The sequence below is a fragment of the Miniopterus schreibersii genome (genome assembly GCF_964146895.1).
Source record: "Miniopterus schreibersii genome assembly, chromosome: 11".
Classification (NCBI taxonomy): domain Eukaryota; kingdom Metazoa; phylum Chordata; class Mammalia; order Chiroptera; family Miniopteridae; genus Miniopterus; species Miniopterus schreibersii.
This window is the reverse complement of record NC_138111.1, coordinates 18,106,528-18,132,003: the sequence shown is the minus strand read 5'-3', so window position 1 is coordinate 18,132,003 and position 25,476 is coordinate 18,106,528. Positions and strand designations below refer to the sequence as shown.

The window sequence follows — 25,476 nt, the reverse complement described above, 5'->3', positions numbered from 1 at the left end:
ATTAGACATGCCTGGTACCAATACTATTTCTGTCTTCTCAAAATATAAACTGCATTAATGAAGAAGGGAGTCTGCAGAAAAGTAGAATACTCTCTATCGCTACCATATTCATTCAGGGAAATACATGGGTTCATTCATGGGGAGAGGAGAATCTGCTATTGCCATTATATTTCTTCCTGAGTCAATGAACAGAGAGTAGACATGTCTTAAAGGACGTGAAACAGGTAGTGATAAAAACAAATGGTGCCAATGCTGACATTTATTCAGTTTTTAACCAAACTATGAAATATCCAATATGTCCCAAATTTTGTGAGGATAAATTATCTGTAAGTTAAGAGAACAGACTCTGGAGCTATACTTGCTGGGACTGGATCCGGCTTCACCTGTAAGATCTCAGGCAAGTTACTTAAGTGCCCTGTTCCTTAGCTGTCTCTGCTGTAAAATGCTAACAGCAGATACTCTAAAGAGGTACTGTGAGAAATAAGTGAGGTAATATGGGTAAAGCACTCAGAAGTGTGCCTTTTACAGAGCACAAGCTGTAGTAAATGTAAGCTAGTAAGCTAATTGAGGGACTTGATATTCATCAAAAACATTGACATTTTCTAACCAGTTTTTTTTTTGAGAAACAAAAGCTAAAGCAACAGAATATTTTAAATGACTTCTCATTCCCTTTTCAGTAAATGAGATGACTGCATCTAGCTTTTCTTTCTATAAAGAATTTTAAAATTTGAAAAGCAGAAACTTGCATAAGTTAGGCATTTCTAATGAAAACTGCTCTGCTTTTCAAAAGTAAATCCCTAGTTATCTTTAAGTGCTACTCCATGTAGCTACAACGCTTTTTGCATCCAGACATATTCACAAAAAGCTTTTTAAAATATAAAGCATTATGAATCAAAGATTAGGAGTTAATGATGCAACAGAATATGTTTACCTATACAATAAGGAAAGGTTCCTAATTTTGCTAAAAGGGTTTTCAGAGTTTAAATCTAACCAGATCTTTCATTACAAATGAAGCTGGAGATTAATACCAGTGTATGCCTAAGGTGCCAAATTTTGACACTGGAAACCCAAGGATTTCCCAGAGCTGTCCAGACAATGCTATCTCCTGTACAACAGGGCTTGCATTAGAGAAAACAGCATCATGAACCTGTTACATGACAAAGTCACAGTTGGGAATCAAAATGAAACTCAGGGTCAGGGAGCAGTGAAATTTTAGCAAAGAAAAATAGAGGCATCCTATAAAATGCAAACTACAATGACAGAAAACAGATCTCTGGTTGACTGGAGATGGTGGTGGACATGGAGGGATATACTATGAAGGGCACAAGGAAACGTGTGCGGGGAAAGTATATTTCTATTTCTTGACTGTATGGCTTCATGGATGTATACATATGTCAAAAGTTATCAAACTGTACAAATCAATTTGTGCAATTTGTTGTATGTTGATTATACCTCAATGAAACTACAAAATTAAAAAATAAAAACGAAAAGAAGATTAAAAAGAAAAATAGAGAAGATTTTCCAGTAGTAAATGTAGTCATATGCCAAAAAGGATGTAAAAAAGAGGCCAGACATCAAAATGCAGCACACAGAAATAGATCTTATAACTGATTTTAATAACTAACAAGGGTAATCACATAATCAGAGTGCCTGACTCTCATGTGCTAGCAATTACCTTTCTGGAATACAAGTGTATGCTCAATTAAAATTTTTAACACGTCGCCCAGCCGGGCATGGCTCAGCAGTTGAGCATCAACCTAGGATCCAGGAGATCACCGGTTCAATTTCCGGTCAAGGCACATACCTGGATTGCAGGCTTGATCCTCAGTCGGGGGCGTGCAGGAGGCAGCCGATCAATGACTTTCTCATCATTTATGTTTCTACCTCTCTCTCTCCCTCTCCCTTCCTCTCTCTGAAATCAATAAAGATATATTTTTAAAAATTAAATTAAAAAAAAAATTTTTAACACATCTTAAAGTGTTTTGCCTCATCTACTAGTATCTGTCGTATTGTTCACCACTTCTTGATACATTTTTAGCCTGTATTTTGACACGACTCAAAACTAGCCTTAACTTCTTGCTAAGTGTGTCTAACAAGGAAGCTACTGCCCCTCAGCCTAGCTCACTAGAAGCCCAAAACAGTCCTTTGCTCATACAGACAAAGCATAACTCCATCTATTAGCACAAGCAGGAAGTGCTGGAAAACCTGATAGTGAGCTGTCCTGGCTCGTCATCTGTCTCAGAAGACATCGCGGTCAGACGGTAAATGACAGACTGTGGGCTGGACTGACTGTGGTGTACAGCCAGGAAGATGTCTTCTTGGATCCAGGTGACAAAGCTGAGCTTCAGTGGATTCACTTCTTGCTCTTCACTATCCTCAAATTGAATTCTGTTTTAAATATTGAAGAACACCCAAGACGTGAGTGAAACTTTAATACCACTGAGATTTTTCTGAACGAAAAAAAGAAATAAACCAACCTGTATACAGTCAACACCTAGTTATCTGGAGGGACAAAACCTGAAGTGATGCCAAATACTAAAAAACTCAAAAATACTGTTTGCCTGGCCCTAAAATGTGGTTTCTATTTATCTGTTTCTTACATTCTGAGATCTTTAGATTTGAAGAGAACACTTCATGAATCTGACCACACAAGAAAATGACCTGCCTCAGGTCAACCCTATACTAATAAACCCCAGAGGTTTTCCGCTGTCCTCACTTACAGCATTCAAGCCAAACTGCAGCAGATATTTGGATCTCACTAGAATGGGTCCTTTCCTGAGCATCTCCCATCAAAATGAATAAATTAGCTTGAGAATTTCCCTTCCTCTAATGTCCTCCTTCTGCAGCACTTACACACCACAGGACAGCACTTTTTGACACCTCACGAGGGAACTCATAATGGCTACTTCCTGCCTTTGAGCTCAAGCAGCAAACCCCTGGCGCACACTGAAGGAGCTGGGTCACTACACTAGCCCAATCTTTCTCCTCAACCAGCTCTCCCAGGACTCGGTCTCCCCTGCACTCAGCCGCATGTAGGAGCAGCCCCACCTGGTTCTCCCCAACACTCTTCCGCCCGCCATACCCAATGTTCCCAATCTTTCTCTACATTCCTAACCTAGCCCTTCCTCAAGGATTGAGCTAAGTGTTCATGTCCTTCATGAAGTCTTCTCTCAATGACTTGAAGCCAACCTCTTGATGTCTAAAGAATGAAACTATACTCTACATTGCCTTATACTTTCTTCCTCTAGTGGTTTCAAGTTTGAAATAAACCTATCCATGTCAATGCTCTTTGAAAACTATGAAGTATTATATAGGCAACCCCCAAATCATACACAGATTAGAAACATATATGCATTTATGAAATACAGTGCATATATTTTAGAAACGTTCAGTTATTTGTTCTAGCCAGTTTATTATTCCTATTAACTTAGGAATAAATGCTCCCAGGAAGCAGAATACTGCAGTAATTAAGAACATGGACTCATCAAACAAAATAGATTCAAATCCTGGATTCTCACAGGAATGGCGTTATAATGAGTAATTTGGCTTCTGGGTCATTTTATAATGCCTATCTTGTACTTGAGGCATTCAGTTACAACCTGTCATTTCTATTATTATTTCCATGGGAAAATGCATTCTGTTTTCCAAGCTGAGAGCCTCAAGACACAGCATCCAGAGGTTTTGGAGTATGGGATGAGGCAAAGACATGAGGCTGCAGTAGGTAGGTCAGCCATATGTTAACAACCTAGACATCCTCATTTAGGTACGCAAATGTAACTCTGCCCTGTCATCTTTGTCTCTAACTTTCCCATGCGATTTTTCCCTAGAGAACCAAGGGCTGTTGAGAGGAATGGGTTTTAGGTTCATTTATTATTTGGGCTCTCCTGCCACTCACCAGCATACATGACATTCAGAATACAGCAAGTGGCTTCCCCAGTGAGGCTGAAAAACCAGCACCCGGTGTTGTATCTACTTGTTCCACTCGGCCACAGGCACAGGATAACAGTCGGGTAAATTTAGGAGTAAGTGCTGGCTCCTTCTGTTCCCAGAGGTCCCAGATAATTAAGAACCACCTACTTGTATCTCTTTTCCAGATGAGGTGTCCCAAGGGAAACTTTAAATCCATTTCCACCCACAGCTCCCAGTTTCACTGTGGGATCCGCACTTGGACTATCACCTAGAAAACAAAATTGCAAATCCTATCAAGTAAACTATAAACATCTCTCCTAATACTAAGTTTATGGGGTTCTAGAAGTCAAACTACTTTACAAATAAAGCAATCTAGAAAACAATCACATCTCAAACTCTTTTGAAAATCTCTGCCTACCTTTCATATTGCTTTCCCTTCATACTACACCAGTTACAATCCTCACCAAGCCTCAGCAAGATCGGGGGAGGGCCTGGCTCTCACCCCAGTGCTATTTCCTCCCACCATCCCACCACCTCAAACCAACCTCACATCCTTGATCTAAAGACATTCTCTTTCCATCCTTGATCCAGTCGAGTGACTACACAGCAGCCAGTACAACCCTTTAAAAAACACCACCTCACTCTTCTGCTCCAAACCCTCCAGTGGCTTCCTGTCTCACACAGAACACACACTAATGTCTTACCAGAGCCTCAGAGGTCTGACAAGAGCTGTTTCCTGTCACTTCTCTGACCCCACCCCCCACCCTCCCCTCACCTGCTCTGCTACAGGCACCCAGAACTCCTGGCTATTTCCTACACATGACATGCACCTTGGCTGCTGCTTTCTACTCTGCCTGGAATGTTCTCACCCCAGGTGTTTGCATGGCTCCCTCTCCAATTCCCACTGGATCTCTGCTTAAATGTCACCTTCACAGAGAGGCTTCCTGACCACCTAAATGCAAAGTTGCCTTCCTTTGCTGGCTCTTATCCTCATGCTCTCCCACACTGGGACCTTGCTTATTTTTCTCCACAGCATTTGCCATCTCACAGATTATAACTTTTACTTACTATCTTTCTCCCCAACAAGAAGATAAACTCCACAAAGGAATGGACTAGAATAAAACCTATCATACATCAAACAATCAATAAACATGGAGGGGGAAAAAAGGAACAATACTCGGGACTCAGCAAATGTCTCTTTTGAAAATTTTGGCATCTAATTTGTTTCCACCTGACTCAGATGTCCACTACTCACCTCCAGGTTGTTCGTCTGTAACAAGAGCTCTTTCCCTTCAGCTTAGGCACTGAGCCTCGATCAGTATTCTAACTTGTCCACTCCAAGACCTCAACCTGGAATATCCTGGCTTTGACCTCAACTTCCAATCTTTCCTCTTCTCATTCCTTTTGATCTCAATAAAATGGATTACTCTTCAACGTTCACTGACTCCTGCACAGGCAGACGTCTGCTGTTTCCACATGAGCACTCTTGAATCTCTCGCCCATCTGCCCTCCCACTGTGCTCCCTGAGCAGGTGCCCAATGCTGGCATCCATCAGCTTCAACTCCATGTGAGCTGTCCACACCAGGGCCATCATATGAGACCACTCCGTGTTTGAAAGGCTAATCTCTAAATCCTATGCTCTAATAACAACTCCCACCACTTTTTTCCAGATTCTTCTATACCCAAACACTCTACAACATGCTCCATAACTCTCAAAGGCTTTTAGCTCCTGACTTTGTATGACCTTTCTCTTCTGTACATTTCTATAGGCACTCCCCTGGCTCAAGTTCTCACCATCTCCTGCCTACACACTCTGCAATAGCCTCACTGGTATGTCTGCCTCCAGGTGCCCATACCCATGGCCTACCCCGCATACTGATACCTGATAGATCATCCAAGAGAGAGCAGAGGTCTCAACCTGCCCTATCTGATCTCAGGGAGTTGTAAGTATCAATACCATGAATGTAGGCTGCTATAGGGTTTCATTCTAAGGAGATAAAGATGTTCTAAAATTGACTGTGGTGATGGTTGTAAAACTCTGTAAATATACTAAAAACTATAGAATTGTACACCTTAAATGGGTGAGTGGTATGAATAAAACTATTTTTTTAAGTGAATGCAGGACAAAATATTCTGTACATTGTAAAAACGATATACAAACTTTAGTATCATACAAAAACTTACTCTACATCTGATTCTTTTCATCTCACAAAACCAGTAGAAAGATATTCAAACAGTAGTCAAATATAAAGGCAATCACTTGTTTACTTTTGATATTATTGGTTGACAGAAAAATCTACTTTGAAAAGCATTTAATTTTTGCTTTTTCTGATTTGCCTTAACAATGAACGCATTACTATTATTTTTTAAAACTATTAAGAAATAGAAAGTTTAAGGAGGACTGTTAAAAGCATTTTATAGAGTGAAACTAAAATCAGAGAAGCTGGAGACATATCCAAGTGCAGTAAGTCCTCATTTAAAACCATCAATAGGTTCTATGACTTTAAGCAAAACGTGTAATGAAATTCATCTTATCATAAGCTAATTGATATAAATAAGAGTTAAGTTCCTATGACATCTCATCAACGTTATAACAAAATGACATTGAACTTAACAAGGACCCACTGTAATATTACTATAAACAGCAGGCTGCTGATTTAACAGAAAAGCTGATAAGCAAGCAGGGAATTCCAATACAAATTAGTTAGTTTTGATTACTCTCTCCTAGCAACTATCTAGATTTTTTTCTGAGAATTCAGAAGTTATTTGAAAACAAGGCCACCAGTGCCATTTGCCAGTATAATTCATGACGTGACCATACAATCACAACTAAAAACAAGTTTCAGGTTTCCCAGTCTATCAGGAAAGTAACTAGGAGCTGAGAGCAACGGGGCTGTGGAAGACAACTGGATGAGAAGCTACAACACCTCAGATGGACTCCCTGTCCATTCTTGCTCAAGCAAATTGCAAACCCTCTGGCATTCCGTGCTTTCATCTATAAAAAAGAAAAACTCCACCTGTGACATAGCTCCTAGGAGTGCTCTGAGATCAAATGAAAATATGTGAAAAGGCAATGAAAACTGTAAAACACGTTAAAGGTGTAATAAGATACCATCTTATTTCCAGGGTTGAACGTTATACTTTTAATAACTGACCTTTCAAGTTCAATAAAGCAAAAGGCATAGCTCTTATAAGCCAGAGTAAAACCGAAACCTCCTCAAAAAAACTCCAAGCCAATTAAATATCATAATGATAAAGATATTAATTATAAATTTCAAAATTTTTAGAAACACTAGAGCAAAGACAACACCAAATTATACCTTGCTTTTTAGAGGAGAAACCTGATTCAGAACATCTCGTAACAGTTTTGAACATACCACATTTATAAACAGAAATCTGGTTGCTGGCATCGAGGACTGCAAGGTCGTTACTCCTCTCAGGGTGTGCAGAGAACATGACCTGATTCACAGGCTCTGGGAGCAGCAGTCGGTAGGTGCACATGGGAGGTGGAACTATGCTCTGCCGGAAGACTGTCACTAATACCTTGTCTGCATGTGGGAGACACGAAGGAGGAAGATCAGACACATGGATGTTCAATTTATAAAATGGTGGTAGGAAATATACATCAATTCTTCAAAATAATTTTTGGTTTTTATCATGAATAAGCTTAAACATCGTGTAAGAGGGAAAGGAAGTATCACATACTCTGTCTATATATATCTGGCTATTGTCACCTCCAAAACTGGAGAAGTCCCTCTCTGGCTTTGGAGGTTTCAGGTGCCAGGGACTAGGACAAGGTCAAGTGGTCAGAGTTCTAGCTTTGGCCTGCAACCAAGCCAAATAAAGCAAGGGAATCAATACCTTTAAAATCCTTAAAGCACTTCCCTCTGTGTGGATTTGGTAATGAGGTATATGTGATTAAGTCCTCTAAACAGAATATGATTATTAAATCTGTATTATGACTACTACATAGAACATGAATTAGTACCAGCACTTCACACTACAATCTTAGAAGCGAGTTTTCCTTTCTGTTATCAGCAAAAAGTAAAATGTCTATTTGGGTGACTACTTCTCTCCCCAATTTCCTCCCCCTCACCAAAATAAAAATAACAAAAAAAATACACCCCTCAACCTACTTATAAAACACCAAGTCAATCTTCATGCTAGACAGATGTCTGTGACTTGAAGTGAACACATTGGAGAGGTATGTAATTGATAAGTCTTTCATCAGGAAACAAATAAACACAGGTAGGATAATGCAAGGGTTAATGAAAATCGAAGTCGGGCAAAACACAAGGCTAACACACCCGAAGCTACAACAATACTGTGTCCCTTCTACACAGGGTCAAAATTTTCAATGTCTTCAAAGGCCGGACCAGTAAATAGGTGAAGACCATGGATGCAGCACAATGAGGAATTGGGGTGGGAGGATGTGTGTGGGGAAGAGGGACTATGGTCCTCAGGAGAGTGTGTGTCCCACCTATGGGCATTCCCATCCAAACAAAACAATAAGTAAAAAATCAACCAACCAACCAACCAAATAAATGTTCCCCATTGTTTCAGCCAAGCCACCACATGTGCAGGAACCAGGCTCAGGGGCCCCTTCCAGGCTCACAGACACCTTTTACAGCTGCTTACTTCCATCAATGACAGCCACGTTTGCCATGTCACTTGAATTATCCCCGGAGCTCCGGTCGGTCGTCCAGTGCCAGTCATAACAGAGGTAGTGCCAGCCCTGACAGAGAACATGCAGCCGGTATGGGGTCACCGGGTCCCACATCAGAGACACAATCTTGCTCTTCCCACAGGCGCTGAAGGACAGACTTTGCTTGAGATACCAGTGATAGTTCCCCACAGTCCAGAGCTGAACTGCAAGGGAAAAGGAAAGGAAGGACTCAGAGGCTGGAGGACTAGACCTCATATCACCTGCCAGAGGGGAGCGGAGCAATCTTTTATTTTTCAAATGACCCTTCCTGCTCAGCCTCTCCATTAAAATAATATTAACAATAACTGTTAAAGGCAATTTCCCATGGAGACAAAATGTCAAGCTCAGTAAGGTCAGAAACACATGTTTATTTTTGCCTCTACCTTCAAACTTTATGATCATGAGGATGGAAGGCTGCTAGGACAAGACAGTGTTCTAGTGAGTTTGTTTTCATAAAAGATTTAGAAAAAAGGTTAAAACTCAATCCAAAAGTACTGGACTAGCATCACTATATTCTATTAAGCTTAAGATGCTTATAATTGCCCAGCTGGCACGGCTCAGTGGTTGAGCACTGACCTATGATCCAGAAGATCGTAGTTCAATTCCTGGTTGGGCCCCTGCTCGGGTTGCGGGCTCGATCCCTAGTCGGGGGTGTGCAGGAGGCAGCCAATCAATGACTCTCTCATCATTGCTGTTTCTCTCTCTCTCTCCTTTCCTCTCTCTGAAATCAATAAAGGCATATTTTTTTTATTAAAAAAAAGATGCTTATTATTTTCTCCAAGGTGCTCTCATGCATTTATGTGCAAGGTTCTGTGGTGTTAACTGCGACTTAGCTGTCCAAAGGAGATCTGCAAGCAATTATCTTTTCCAACATACATTAAAAGCATGAGACCTCATCCTGGAGGGTGGGGAAAATGGGGAGATGTTGGTCAAAGGGTACAAACTTTCAGTTATAAGATGAATAAACTCTAGGGATCTAATGTACAGCAGGGTGACTATAGCTAACCATGCAGTAACGTATACTTGAAAGTTGCTAAGAGAGTTGATCTTACATGTATCAAATCATACACTGTAAAATTATATATCAATTATATCTCAATAAAGCTAAAAAAAAAAAAAAGACCTAATCATGTCAAAACTAACCTTTATTAGACAGATGACACATATAAATGGAGGTCTTGATTATATTATGAAATTTATTTTCTTTAAACATCTCCCTGCTCACTAATTCTTAATTCAGCGATCGCAGCAAATCTAACCTAGTTCTCTAACCTGGCTACCGCAGTACTTCTCCCTAGCAGTGAGTTGGTAAGTTCTATGTGCTCATACTCTGTGAAGGTGGGCATCATAATGTAGAATTCTGCCAGTCTGCAGACTGCAGGCCTGTCCTATAAATTTCAGACAAGACCGAAACATCAGCTCCTACTTGAATTTCCAGCCTGCTGGCCTGCCCTAATTCTGTTTCTCTACAGAGCCCTAACTGACGCAAGACTGAAACTATAAATAATCAAAACCTAGCCACTCGCCCATTTCCATCTACCCCCCTCCGTCATCTCTGATTCCACTGCAGGACTAAGCAGAAGGAGTAAGGGCAACTCCACATCTTCTACTTCCAAATACATTTGATGGGGCAAAAGGCAGAGACAATGCAGCTGTTATTACCATAGGTTTTCAGAGTAGAATTTTCTTCCCTCTGAAGGTCTTCCAACCAAACTGCGAGCACAGTGGAGTCTGCATTCCAGAGCAGGTCATTTACCTAGCAGGGAAAAAAGGCCTGTCATTGTCCTTTAACTATGTATTTACTTCAAAATCTTTATGACAGCTGAATTACCTGCTCTCCCAAACCAAATAATCCCACTCCTGGAGGTGACCCCTAGCTGTAAATTATTAACTACAGAGTCATTAAACAAATCTGTGTAATATGCCACTATATGCTGAGGACTTTATAAGATACATTATGCTTAAAGATTAAAAGAGACTTAACAACTGAATGCAAGTGACATTTTAGACAATCAGAAACATCTGAACATGGACTGGAGATTTGATAATACTGAGGCATGATTACTAATTTTGTAAAATGTGATAACGTAATTGTGGTTATTTATGGTTAAAGAAAAATGTTCTTAACTGTTAGAAATAAATACAAAAAATACATTTCTACATTTTAAAAAATTCTAGGAAATAAAAATGTGTGCGTATGTGTGTAGGCCAGAGAGTAGTGGATAAAAATAATTTTGCAAAATGTTGGTATCTTACAAATAACAGGTACATGGGAGTTCATTAACCTCTTCTTTCCACTTCTAGTGTATTTAATTAAAGATTACCACTGGATGTGTATCTGCTCCAACAAATATGATAATGGTACACAAGCTGCCTAAGGTTTAAATGTTACAAATGACAAGCATCTTTATCACTGGAAAAATTGAAAATTTTGAAAATTATTTTTTCAAAATAAACAATAAAAACTAGCATTTCTATTTCCTGTCTATGCTTTATATAGGGTGGGAAAGAAATGCCATTTTTCTTTAAAAATCTCTAAGAAAAAGAATCTCTCTTTTTTAAGGAAAAAAACAAAAATAAAACTCAGTTATAAGAAGCCATTATTTCTATTGCTATTTACACTGGAGCTTCTATTTACACACCCATATCAAATATAAACCTCTACAGCTATGGAAAGTCCTCTAAATTTGATGGTGAAATAACTCAGGCACCTACCTTCACCTCATCTTTGAGGAAAGGAAGCATAAACTGTCCATGGAGAAGTCCGTTTTTCTCAAAAAACACCACATCCTGCTGGTTGGGTTTATCTTGTGTGCATGCAATCAAACTGCCCGAGGGCCTGAAAGCAAATAAGTGTATTAGAAGGCTCCCAAGTGTATGCAGCTGGCTTGAAACAAGATAAAATTAGGAGAAATGATTTTTTTTTCTTCAGCAAAAACAAAAACAAGCATCCAAGGAAGTTTTAAATTCCATGTTTCTTTTGGTAAGCAGTCACCCTAGTGTGAGGCTATACCTGCCCAGAGGAAAGAATGCCTTTGCCTAACTTGCACAAAGCCTCCATTTGTCCACAAAGCCTCAGATTTAGATTGCACTTGGGTGACTTTTTAAAAAAACAATACATTCTTTAAATTATTCCATGTGTAATGTCCTATAAAACCGGAACCTATTTCTCCTTCAAGTAGATAACTTCAGCAAACATTCCATGCACAGGCAGGTATTTTTAAAGACTTCTCAATCACATCATCTCTAGGTTTTAATTCAACTACATTTTTCTCTTTGCTCTATCATCCAACTGTCACTCATATACTGGTGGAAAACAATATGTCTAAGACCTAGAGACCTAGTGGATTTGCATGTAACAGATGCCACTGAGTCAGCGGATGAGACATTTCTTCTATCTATAATCAGGGCGGCTGCAATTGCAGGCAGGCTGTGACCACACAGGCTGCTGGGCCAAGAGGAGAATCAGGCCTGAATCCAGCCTGCAGGTTCCTCGCAAACACATCCCCTCAGTGAGGGAGTTTGTGCAGAGGAATGAAGCCCTCTTCCTAGTCCTACCAGGGCTCCACTGCCCTACAGAGCTGTGTGGACTGTGACTGCCCTTCTAAGCACTGTTTTCTGTTTTATACAATGGCTTCATGGAGACCCTGCCTATAACCTACAAAATGGGCCTTGGAATGATGAGATCTGTAAAGAAGCTCAGAATCTACCATTCAAATTGAAGTCAGACTTCAGGGAACTAAAAAAGAAAGAAACATGCAGGCTTACAGCCAAATTTTGAAAAAAGTAATTCTCTTTTTGTTTTATATAAACACCCAGATTCAACAGGTACCACCACCCCTACCCCAGTTCCAAGAAATTCTGAGGAAGGAGTTTTCTTCTCCCACTCACTTCCAAGCCAGAGCTGGGCCCAGTCCTGCCACAGGCTCACTGGTTGACTGTAAAGCAAACTCACGGTTCCACACTCGAACCTTCCGAGCCCCTATGCAGTAGGTAGAGGGGAAAGGACAAAACAAAACGAAAAACAAACTTAAAGCATTACAATAAATGTTGTCAAGTTAGACTTTTTAAACACTTCCCTTATTAATAAAAATTATTTGTCATAGTTTTACAAAGCCAATTAATCTTATTAAAAATTTGTGTCCAACAGGTAGGAGGCTGGATAAAATAGCCTCAAAGAACTCTTCTGATTCTTAGCTCTAAATTCATTAACATCTGAAGAAACGTATCTTTACCTCATATATATAATAAAAGAAAACCCTCAATGAAAAAGAGAAACAACTTTCCTGAACTTAATAATGTAAAAAAAATTTTTTTTAACTGCAATTTATTTCCATACCTGTCTCTGGGCAAACAACACTCACAGCAAAAAATTGTCCATCACCACGCCAGGTGACTTGCGGTTTCTGGTCATCCCAGGGCAAAGCAGACTCAAGCTAAAGAGATGATGAAAGACAAATGTCACTGGGGGCCTTAAATGCCCAGAATCAAACAAGCCTCGGGCTATTAAATGTCAATCTTTTATATGAGGTTAAGCTGTCTAGAAAACCAGCTTCATAAAAACCTCAGGAACTCTTCTGATAAAAGGACCCTTAGGTGCAGAAATCATGAACAGAAAAGAACTTAAAAAATAATCCTTCTTTGGGAATTAAAAAAAAAAATTTTAAGCAGCCTCCAAACAACAGGGGAAAAGAGCTACAGATCTAGATAGTAATACCAGTAAGTTGAGGAATCTACCAGGTGAGTACAACATGAGAATAAATGTTGTCTGTCTAAATATGAGACAGTTTTATTTGTTGCATAAGCTTCAGAACAGCACACAGAAGAGCTGAGCCAGAGGTAATAAAGGCAGCAGCAATGATGAGAACACGGAAGAGTTCTGTGCTCATGGTCCAAGAGGAAGGAAGGTTTCCAGTGCCACTTTTATCTCAATCCTGAAGGCCTTCAAGATGGAAACCAACTCTGCAGGGTTGGGTACAAATCCATCCAAGCAGCCACCATCCCATTCCTGTGACTAAGTAAGATTGGTGCTAGTGCCACAGTCTGCACACCAGGGAATACACTGGCAGCCTAACGAGATCTATTCTAGATGAAACTGCCCCACCGTATAGAACACAAACCTCCTCTAGTGCAGGGCTAAGAGATGAAATACGAGTCACAAAATGCAGCCAGAAATAATGAAGGATGAAAAATGTAAATAGTAGGCAGTGTATTACTGACTCATTTATCCTAGAAGGGCGGCAGCTCATGGAACTTTCTACATATACACACAATGCTTCCATTTGCCCAGGCCCAAAATTATCCTCAATTCCACTCTCTCACACCCACACCCAATCTATTATTAATAAATCCTGTAGCTCTATCTTCAAAATGTGTCCAGAAAGAAGGAAAACAACAAGTTTCACCCAAGAGGAAAAGCTACCTAACATCTACATATGTAGGGAAAGTATAAAAACAATTCCTTCTCTGTATTAGGAAGGGATTCACAGTGTTTTATTTCTACCTGTGATTTATTTTTTAAACTGAACATTGGTTATAATTATTCTGTACACTGAAAAAAAAATGACGAAGCAACTTGGCATTAAAAAAGAAAGAAGGGTCTTTCTAAGATGACTCATTCCCTGAAGTTTTCTAAACAGCTTCAGTTTTACTAAAGCACAAGGCATCTGTCTATTATTAGCCTCTAACTGGATGCCAAGGGCTCCTGGTGGGTGACAGAAATTCCATTTGTTCCACTCAAGTGTCTTCATCCTTACCATCTGCATCTGAAAAGCCGCTTGCCTGCCTTCTGATCCATGGAATTGGGTCTCCTTCCTGCCCCATCCAACTGTGATAAACTTGCCTAGAGAACAAGTGATTGAGAACATGCAAGACAATCAGTGCACTAAATGAAATGAAATGAAAGTTTCATTGCTAGTTTTTAAGACGTTGGAGACTGGTAATTACTTGGGTGCTCTGAGACCTCTCAATAAATTGATCAACAGTCAATATTTGAAAAACTTATGTTCCATATTATATGCCATGTGATTCTGAAGACTCTGAAGTGTCCCTATTTTGGAAAGAGCTTTACTGCAATCATTTATATTCTAAATTCCCTTGATGACACTCAGCAATCCATCCCCACTTTACAATAAGAAGAATCAAACATGAAGAATTTACACAATATGTCCACTGATAACAAGACATAAAACTCAAAATAAGAACTGGGAATAAAATTCCAATTATAAGCATTCAATTCACTAAATGTTTCCAGCCTCCCTGGTAGTAGTGAAAGGGACTGTAGATTATGGACTTCAACCCCTCACACAGACAGAGACTAAGACCCCTCGTGGCAGAGGCGAAAATTAGGACCCAGGACATCTGCCTTCCAGGAGAGGTTCTTTCTAAATCATAATGCTTCTCTTACATAAAATATGAAGTCAGAACTGCTGAAACAATGCAGCCCCTGTTCCTGGAAGTAGGATCTGGTATCCACCTGCAAACAGGTACTACAGAGATGTCCCTCAAAGCATTGGCCAGTCCAGGACTCAATACCTCCTTCCCACCATTGGTCCTGATTCTGATGAAGCGGGGCTGTTTATAATTTCTATAAATTATGGGTCAGCATGACTATTTTCTATCTGCTCTGCATGGGCACATCCAAGTACCTGGCACCTCAAAGCATACCTTGCTGCTGGGTACAAATGGCAGTGCTATTCTGTGCACACACCTAGGCTTCCACCCCAAAATTTCCACAGAGAGACAAAGGGCCAAGGTGTGAAGCAAGAGAACTTTTCCAGTGGGATCAAGACAGTAAGTGATGGGGCTACCGCAGGGATAAGCAAACTACAGACTGCATGTGCTTCGACAAATCAACTTTTATTGAAACACAGCCGTGCCTTTTCCTTTATGTATTGTCTATTACTGCTTTCACACTACAACGGCAGAGCTGAGTAGTTGCAACAAAGACCACATGACCTGCAAAGCTAAAAATATTTACTATCTAGCCCTTCACAGAGCAAGTTTGTCAACCTCTGGGTTAGAGGGAAAATATCTGTCCACCATTTCACAAGTGATTGTTTTGTACTGAAAAAATGGGTGGGATTAGCCAGGCTCAGGACACTTTCCCATGCAAAGGTGTTCTGGGTAGTCCAGCTGGGCGTGGCTCAGCAGTTGAGCATTGAACTAGGATCCAGGCGATCGGGGTTTGATTCCTGGTAAGGGCACATGCCTGGGTTGTGGGCTCGATCCCCAGTCGGGGGCATGCAGGAGGCAGCCAATCAATGACACTCTCACCATTGATGTTTCTCTCTCTCTCTCCCTTTCCTTTCCTCTCTCTGAAATCAATAAAAAAAATTTTTTTTTTTTTAAAGGGGTGTTCTGGGTACTGTTTATCTCTATGACTGTCCTCAAAGCTGGATGCCTAGAGTTCCACCTTGGATCCTGCACTCTTCCAGTACCATACCTGCTCCCTGAGCAAGTTCATCTACTCCCAAGATTGTAGATTCCTACTTGCCAATGATTCAGGCCCTCCTATTTGACTACTTCATATGGTGATGTCATATGGCCCTGAAACAAACCCAAAACAGAACTCACCACCTACCCCTTACAGACCAGCACTTCCCCAACTTCCCTCTCAGATCCTGGCATCTTTATTCCCACCACCTGAGCTACTGGCTGGAGTCCCATTAAACTTTCTTCTTCACCTTACATACCCAAAGCCTACTTATTTCACTTTCTAAACTGGTATTTCTCAAACTGGCTAGGGCAGGAGAGGAACCATACACATATATTCCAAAAAAGTTTCTCAGATAATTCCAAACATTGTACTCCCATCCTCATTGAGAATCAAAATTTTCCTGAATTTATTTCCTCTTTTGGCCCCACACCCACCTTCTTTATCCCTCACCGGTATTCCTATAGCAGTTTCTTACCACATCACCTCTGTATAAATCACTCTATCTTGCATTATCAAAATTTTAATAGTTGATCACCTGTAACTCAATGTCCAAATTCCCTACCAAACTTAATCAAAATCCATCCTGTTTATTTCATTCCACACTCAATGTCCAGCCAAGTATCAATGCTTAAGTATTCATAGTCTGAATAAGCCATATGTCAAAGGCTTCTGGAAAACACCCTGCCTTGGAATGGGCTTATTCACTTACTTGGACCACTTCCCTGCCCTCAACCCTCATCTACCCAACACCAATTCAGCCAAGACTCAGCTCAAGTCACCTCATTGGAGAAGTCCTCTCTCTCCATTACTCCCTTCCTTCCCTTATGCTACCCTAATACCTGCACATCAAGTAATTACTAAACTATTGGGACTCCTTAAGAGAAATGCCAAATTATCCACAGGACCAAACACTGCTGGGTTCATACCTATTCAAAAGGTTATTACTGAACAAATAAATTACTTTTGAATGAATAAACAAGTAACAGTTTTCTAAATGACTTCTCAGAGTTGGTAGAACAAGAAGGCATGAGGTAAGACATTAGCAAAAGTTAAAAATCAGCCTTCTATCTGACTTCTTTTTTTGTCCCCAAAGTCGTATCCCAGAAATGCTCTCCTCATTCTAGCTGGTGTACAGTCCCTTTCATCAACCTCCAGCCTAAGCTTTTCCTGGGTTTTGGGCAACATTATCTAGGTGACCCCAAGCAGATTTCTATCCCCCAGGTTATTGACAAAGCCAACTCTGAGACTCGAGAGGCATCAGAGGTATGCCTTTTACGATAGGGGGTGGGCTAAAGGAACTGGGTGATCAGGCATCATAGTCCTTTGGGCCTATGACATGGATATTAGTGTGCAAGAAAAGGATCAAACCTGAGTGGAACCTCAGGTTACAGAATGTTCCAAACAAAGCTATACTCACTTTCACCAAAATCATTCTGGTGGATTTGCTGTTCCATGATTGGTTCAAAGTCCTTTGTCATCATAATCAGGGTCTGTTGACCTTGGAGGGGCACAAACAAGAATGATTTCATTTAACAAATTTGCCATTCCACAGGTATCAGTGGCACTGGTAGCTACAGAGCTGGCGTGGAGGAGTTTATGTCAGAACAAGGCAGACAGAATTCATTCATAATGTTTTGACTCTCATAAAAAAAGTGCTTTTGATGTGGTGCTTATTCCCCACTATTTATATACGTAAGCTAACATAAATGTCCTCTCCAAAGTATAATGCTGGTATAACTGTTCAAAGAAAAAATTTGGAAGATATTAGGAGACATGTTTTATAAAAGTCAGATGAGAACAATCACAAGCTTACCGGTAGCAAGAAGCACCAGCTCTTGGTCAGGACTCCAACTCATGACAGAGATACCACTGGCTACACTCCCAACACATTCCAGCTGAGACAGACAGAGAAAAATAAAGATTTCAAAACCCCACTGTCTCAGTGAATATTTACTACAACCTTAATCAAAACAATTAAAAGCAAAACACACAAATGTGAATTTATTCAAGAAGCATTTATTCAGTATCGCTAGACATGACACAGGGCACAGGAAGTGGACGTGACTATGGACACGCCATTCCTCCCAGTGTTGTCTCATGGAGATGAAAAGAGAACTCTACAGTGAAATCAGTACTATAACTGAGGTTTCTGGGAACTAAGTGGGGGCTCAGATTAGGTAATCACTAGTGGCCCAGGAGAGTCGAGGAAAGCTTTTCTGGAAAGGTGCCTTGAAGGGTGACAATAGGGCCAGGAAAAAGAGATCTGGGGAAAATGCAGTATTGAGGCACAAAATTATAAAAATAGCCATAAAAGTGAGCTGTAAGTAGAGCACTATATATATATATATATATATATATATATATATATATATATATATATGCACACAGGAGTGGTGGGGGAGGGTTGAAGCTAAAAGGGATTTGGGGAACAGATAGTAAGAAGTCTTATAAAGAACATGGGTTCTGTCTTGCAGACCCTGAGAAGCCACAAATATGGAGAATCAGCACCATTTGATTAAATCAATGGACAGGAGGAGCTCAATAATCAGGGGAAAAAATGCTACAAAATGTTTTGAAAGTAAAAGCATACCTTTAAAACATGAGAAATACTAATTAAGTTGTACTTCATGAATTTGGTATTTATCATAAACTAAAAGTAAGGTTTATTATTGCACTAAATGGAATGGTTAAAAGTGAAGGTGTCATATTTAGACTGCCAGGGTTCATATCCCCTCTGGTAACTGTATGACTTCGGCCTAGTTACTTAAGCTCACTGGGCCTCACTTCCTCCAATTCTAAAAAATGGGAAAACAATATACCTCATAAGATTGCAGTGAATATTAAATAAAATTTTGCATGAAAAGCACTTGACAAAGTGCCTGGAACATTGTAAATATTGAATAAATGTCAGCTACTACTATTATTATATTATTAGTAATACTATAACTCTGACTGCATGATCAATGTTAAAGAGATCACAACTAATGGAGGAATCGAAAAAGTTTAAAAAGAATCAGACAGGTTTAGTGTGAAACTCTTGCTGTTAAAAAGGTAAGGAAATAAATCCAGAAAGTCAACCTTATGCTAGAGTAGAGAAAGAGGTTAATGTTGAAATCTATCTCCTCTGGCAATAATAAATATTTCAAAGACTTTCTCATTGAGAAATATAGGTTACAACTCAAAATTAGAGTTTGGTAAGAGGTGAGCTGCCCACACAAGAATGTCCAGGATTTTTTCCCCAAGTTGTAATTGTTCTGATTAACAAATGCAGTACATAAAACTGAGTTTTAAAGAATCCTGAATTATAGCCGAAGCCAAGCCAACAATTTTTTGTAAAGAAATATACAATGCAAAGACTCTAATTTGAAAAATGCTTAAATATACAGCTCCTGAATTTTTGGACCTCTACGCAAAATAAGATCTTATTTGAGGATGCTTGAGGTTTCCTCCATAATGGACTCCTACACTTACCTGGAGTGTGCTGAGATTGCAAAGTATGACATCTCCAGAAGCTGTGGCCACACACACAGACTCCTGATCCAGCAAGTCCTGAATACCAACAATGCAGCCACTTCCATCCTCGGGGAGAAAGCCTTCTGCCACTAAACGAATTTCATTTCTCACCTTTCATCAAAACAAACACACAAGCAAATTAAGCCAATCTCTATTTTCAAGAACAATTCTTAACATTGCCAGAAATAAAATACTTGTTAATGCTTATTTTATAATATAAAAGCTTTCAAAATGTTTTGTCCAGATTAAAATCTAGAAATCTTTCACTTTAGGACTCTCAGAACCCTATCTTTAACAAGAAAAATACTTAATGCAACCTTTCTGGCAAGCAAACATAAAACAAAATTAAGCCTGGTCTCTTTAAAAATGTCCAACAAAACATGAAGCTAATAACTATGGTTTCCTAATATTTCTATTATATGGAGGAAAGGGACTAATAAATTAATCACCTAAAATACATTAGTAGCAAAATATAATTAATGGAAGATATTAGAATCAACTCAAAGAGCTTTTAAAAATATACGGAGGTGGGCAAAAGTAGGTTTACAGTTGTGAATATGTGACAGTTTATTCTTTTTTAAAATTTATTTTTATTGTTGAGGTTATTACAAATGTTCCCCACTTACTTCCCCTGTGACCCCTCTGCCTGGCTTCCACCCCATCCCAGGCCTTCACCACACTATTATCTGTGTCCATGGGCTATGCATATATGCATATAAGTTCTCTGGTTAATCTCTTCGAACCCACCCAAACCTTCCCGCTGAGACCTGTCAGTCTGTTCCATTCTACCATGTCTCTGGACCTATTTGATCATCACTTTATTTTATTCATCAGATTTCCACACATAAGTGAGATCATGTGATATTTGTCTTTCTCTGACTGGCTTATTTCGCTTAGCATAACAATCTATAGGTCCATGCTGTCTCAAAGGGTAAGAGATCCTTCTTCTTTACAGCTGCATAGTATTCCATTGTGTAAATGTACCACAGCTTTTTTATCCACTTATCTACTGATGGGCACTTGGCTATTTCCAGATCGTAGCTATTGTAAATAATGCTGCTATGAACATAGGGGTGCATATATTTTTTCTGATTGGTATTTCGGGATTCTTAGGATATATTCCTAGAAGTGGGATCGTTGGGTCAAACGGTAGTTCCATTTTTAATTTTTTGAGGTAACTCCATACTGTTTTCCATAGTGGCTGCACCACTCTGCATTTCCACCAGCAGTATACTAGGGTTCCCTTTTCCCCACATCCTCAACAGCACTTGTTTGTTGACTTACTGATGGTAGTCATTCTGGCAGGTGTGAGGTGATACCTCATGGTAGATTTCACTTGCATCTCTCTGATGATTAATGATGTTGAGCATTTTTCCCTATGTCTGTGGGTCAACTGTAGGTCTCCTTTGCAGAAGTATCCATTCAGGTCTTTTGCCCATTTTTTAATTGGATTGTCTTCCTTTTGCTGAGTTGTATGAGTTCTTTATATATTTTAGAAATTAACCCCTTATCAAATGTATCATTGGCAAATATGTTCTCCCATACAGTGGGTTCCCTTTTCATTTTGTGGATGGTTTCTTTGGCTGTGCAGAAACTTTTTACTTTGATGTAGTCTCGTTTGCTTATTTTTCCCTTTGTTTCCCTTGCCCTAGGAGATTTATCTTCCAAAATTCTGCTATGTGAGACGTCTGAGATTTTACTGCCTATGAATTACTTCTAAGTCTTTTAAACATTTTGAATTTATTCTTGTGTATGGTGTAAGTTGGTGGTCTAGTTTCATTTTTTTGCATGTACCTGTTCAATTTTCCCAACACTATTTACTGCAGAGACTGTCTTTACTCCATTGTATACTCTTGCCTCCTTTGTCAAATATTAGTTGACCATATTGGCATGGGTTGATTTCTGGGGTCTCTGTTCCATTGATCTAGATGCCTGTTCTTGTGCCAGTACCAAGCTGTTTTGATTACACTGGCTTTGTAATATAGTTTAATATCTGGTATTATGATCCCTCCAACTTTGTCCCAAGATTGTTATGGCTATTCAAGGTCTTTTTTGGTTCCATATAAATTATTGGAATATTTGTTGTAGATCTGTGAAATATGCTGAAGGTATTTTAATAGGGATTGATATGAATCTACATATTGCTTTGGGTAGCATGAACATTTTAATGACATTAGTTTTTCCAATCCAGGAATACAGTATATGCTTCCACTTGTTTATATCTTCCTCTATATCTCTTTTCAGTGACCTATAGTTTTCCAAGTATAGGTTTTCTACCTCCTTGGTTAAGTTTATGTTCTTATTCCTAGGTTTCTTATTTTTCATTGCAATGGTAAATGGGGTTGTTTTTTTAGTTTCTCTTTCTCAGAGTTCATTATTGGTGTATAAAAATGCCATCAATTTCTGGGTGTTAATTTTGTATCCTACCACTTTGCTGAATTCATTTATTAAATCTAGTAGCTTTTTTGTGGACTCTTTAGGGTTTTCTATGTACAGTATCATGTCATCTGAAAATAATGTCAGTTTTACTTCCTCCTTTCCAATTTGGATGCTTTTTAATTTTTCTTCTTGTTTTATCACTGTGGCTAGGACTTCCAGTTCTATGTTAAATAAAAGTGGTGAATGTGGACAACCCTGTCTTTTCCTGTTTTTAAGGAAAACACTTTTAGTTTTGCACACTATGATGTTGGCTGTAGGTCTGTCATATACAGTGGTACCTTGGTTTTCAAATATCTCCGTTGACGAACACTCTGGTTTACGAACGCTGTAAACCTGGAATGCTTGTTTTCGAACATGCCTCGGAAGTTGAACATGCCACACAGCTTCCGCTGAGTGCAAGATCCTGAGGCCTAGCTGTTGGCTGTGGATCCCTCAGTTTTCGGAACGGTCTTCCAGAACAGATTACATTAGAAAACAGAGGTTCCACTGTATGGCCTTTATAATGTTGAGATATGCTCCCTCTATTTTCATTTACCTGAGAGTTTTTATCAAAAATGGGTGCTTCATTTTGTCAAAGGCTTTTTCTGAGTCTACTGAAATGAACATATGACTTTTATCCTTCATTTGGTTTATGTAATGCATCACACTTACTGATTTGCGAATATTGTACCAGCCTTGCATTTCCAGAATGAATCCTATTGGTCATAGTATATGATCTTTTTAACATATTGCCGTATCCGGTTTGCTAATATTTTGTCAAGGGTTTTAGCATCTATACTTATCAGGGATATTAGCCTGTAATTTTCTTTCTTTGTAGTGTCTTTACCTGGCTTTGGAATTGGGCTAATGCTGGCCTCGTAAAAAGAGCTTGGAAGTCTTCCCTCCTCTTGAATTTTTTTGGAATAATTTGAAAAGGATAGGTGTTAGTTCTTTGAATATTTAGTAAAACTTGCCTGTGAATCCATCCAGTCCAGCACTTTTGTTTGCTAGTTTTTTGATTACTGCTTCAATTTCATTAGCTGTTATTAACATATTCAGGTTTTATGATTCCTCCTGATTGAGTTTTGAAAGACTTTATGTTTCTGGGAACTTGTCAATTTTGCCCAGGTTGTCTAGTTTGTTGGCACACAGATGTACATAGTATTTTCTTGGAATTCTTTGCATATCTGTGACATGTGTCAGTAGTTACTTTGCTTCTTTCATTTCGATTTTACTTGGGTCCTCTTTGTTTCTTGAGGAGCCATGTTAAAGGTTCATCATTCTTGTTATCTTTTTGAAACACCAGCTCTCGGTTTCACTGATCTTTCGTATTGTTTTTTGTGGGGGGGTTTTGGTTTCTATGTCTTTAATTTCCTTCCTTCTACTTCCTCTGGACTTTTCTTGTGGTTCTCTTTCTACTTTTAGTTGTAGGGTTAGATTGTTTGAGCTTTTTCTTATTTCTTGAGGGGGGCTTGTAATGCTGTGAACTTCCCTCTCAGGTATGCTTTCACTGTGTCCCACAGATTTTGCATTGTTGTGTGTTCATTTTCATTGGCTTCCAGGAAGTTTATTTCTTCCTTGATCACATTAGTAACCCATTTATTGTTTAACAACATACAATTTAGCCTTCATACGTTTGAGTGTTTTGGTTTTTTAGTTGTAGACTTCTAGCTTGATGCCATTGTGATCTGAGATGCTTGATATAATTTCAATCTTCTTGAACTTGGTAGAGACTTGTTTTGTATCCTAACATGTGGTCTATCTTTAAGAATGTTCCATGTACACTTCAGAAGAATGTATATTCTGCAGCTTTGGGATGAAATGTTCTGTAAATATCAATTAAATCCAGCTGATCTAGTGTGTCGTTTAAAGTCACTGTTCCCATGTTGATTTTTTGTCTGGAAGATCCATCCAGTGATGTCATGGGGTGTTAAAGTCTCCTACTATGACTGTATTGCTATCTCTCTCTTACAGTCTCCAATTTTTAAAAATATATTTAGTTGCTCCTGTATTGGGTGCATAATGTTTACCAGGGTTATATCCTCTTGTTGGAACAATCACTTTAGTCTTATGTGGTGACCTTCATTGTCTCTTGTTATGGCCTTTGTTTCAAAGTCTATTTTGTCAGATATAAGTATTGCTACGCCCACTTTTATTCGTTTCCATTCGCTTAGAAAATTTTTTTCCATCCCTTCACTTTCAACCTGTGTAAGTCTTTTGTTCTGAGGTGGGTCTCCAGTAGTCAGCATACATATGGGTCATGTTTTCTGATCCATTCAGCTACCCTATGTCTTTTGATTGGATCATTTAATTCATTATCTTTAAGGTTATTATTAATAGGTACTTATTGCCATTTTATTCTTTATGCCTATGTTCCTCTCTCTCTTTCTTCTTCTTACAACAGTTCCTTTAGCATTTATTGCAATGCTGATTTGGTGGTAATAAACTCCTTCGGCCTTTTTTTGTCTGGCAAGCTCTGTATTTCACCTTCAATTGTGAAGGAGAGCCTTGCTGAATAGAGTAGTGTTGCTTTCAGATTCTTGCATTTCATAACTTTGAATAATTCATGCCATTCCCTTCTGGCCTGTAGTGCTTCTATTGAGAAATCTTCTGACAGCCTTATGGGAGCTCCCTTGTAGGTAACTATCTCTCTCTTGCAGCCCTTGAGAATCTCTGTCTTTAATGTCTGTCATTATAATTATGATGTGTCTTACTGTGGGTCTCTTTGGGTTCCTCTTGACTGGGACTCTGTGCTTCCTAACTTGTGTAACTTTTTCCTTCACCAGTTTAGGAAAGTTTTCTGCCATTATTTCTTCAAACAGGTTTTCTACCCCTTCCTCACTTTCTTCTCCCTCTGGTAGCCCTATGATATGGATGTTGTTCTGTTTCATCATGTCCAAAGTTCCCTTAATTCTCCTAATGCATTTTAAGTGTTTTTATTTATTTTTTGCTGCTCTAATTGAGCAAGCTTTTCTACATTGTCTTCCAAATCACTGATTCGATCCTCTGCTTCATCAATCCTGATTTTAATTCCTTCCAGTGTGTTCTTTTTGTTGTTGTTAATCCTCACCCGGGGATACTTTTTCCATATATTTTTAGAGAGAGTGGAAGGGAGGGATGGAGAGAAAGAGAGAAACATCAATGTGAGAGAGACACATCAATTGGTTGCCTTTGGTGCCTCCCCGATCAGGGAACAAATCCTCAATCCAGGTATGTGCCTTTGACCTGGAATCAAACCTGCGACTTTTTGGTGCAGTGCCTGATGCTCTAACATGAACCACACTGGCCAGGGCGCTTCCAGAGTATTCTTGATATTAGACACAGTATTCTTCCTTTCCAATTGGTTCTTATTCATGATCTCTGTCTTTTTCATGCTGATGTAGTTTCCTTTAAGCTTTTTGTTGTTCTAAGTTTCTAGCGCATCTTTATAACCATTACTCTGAACTGTATGTATGATAAATTGCTTATCTCTGTCTCATTCAGATCATTTACT

General features: G+C 39.2%; 1 protein-coding gene across 3 annotated transcripts in view; it reads right to left on the bottom strand.

The window, feature by feature from the left end:
- Positions 1-25,476, bottom strand: part of ELP1 (elongator acetyltransferase complex subunit 1) — a 56,318-nt gene that overhangs the window by 24,405 nt on the left and 6,437 nt on the right. For all 3 annotated transcript variants that reach the window (XM_081152069.1, XM_081152070.1, XM_081152068.1), the window contains exons 3-14: positions 19,524-19,676; positions 17,866-17,947; positions 17,470-17,550; positions 14,371-14,456; positions 12,954-13,050; positions 12,506-12,596; positions 11,330-11,453; positions 10,277-10,370; positions 8,548-8,778; positions 7,287-7,457; positions 4,078-4,177; positions 2,206-2,388 (exon numbers count right to left, since the gene is read on the bottom strand). In XM_081152069.1, the coding sequence (XP_081008195.1) occupies positions 2,206-2,388; positions 4,078-4,177; positions 7,287-7,457; positions 8,548-8,778; positions 10,277-10,370; positions 11,330-11,453; positions 12,506-12,596; positions 12,954-13,050; positions 14,371-14,456; positions 17,470-17,550; positions 17,866-17,947; positions 19,524-19,676 (1,493 nt within the window). The remainder of the gene's footprint in view (positions 1-2,205; positions 2,389-4,077; positions 4,178-7,286; positions 7,458-8,547; positions 8,779-10,276; positions 10,371-11,329; positions 11,454-12,505; positions 12,597-12,953; positions 13,051-14,370; positions 14,457-17,469; positions 17,551-17,865; positions 17,948-19,523; positions 19,677-25,476) is intronic.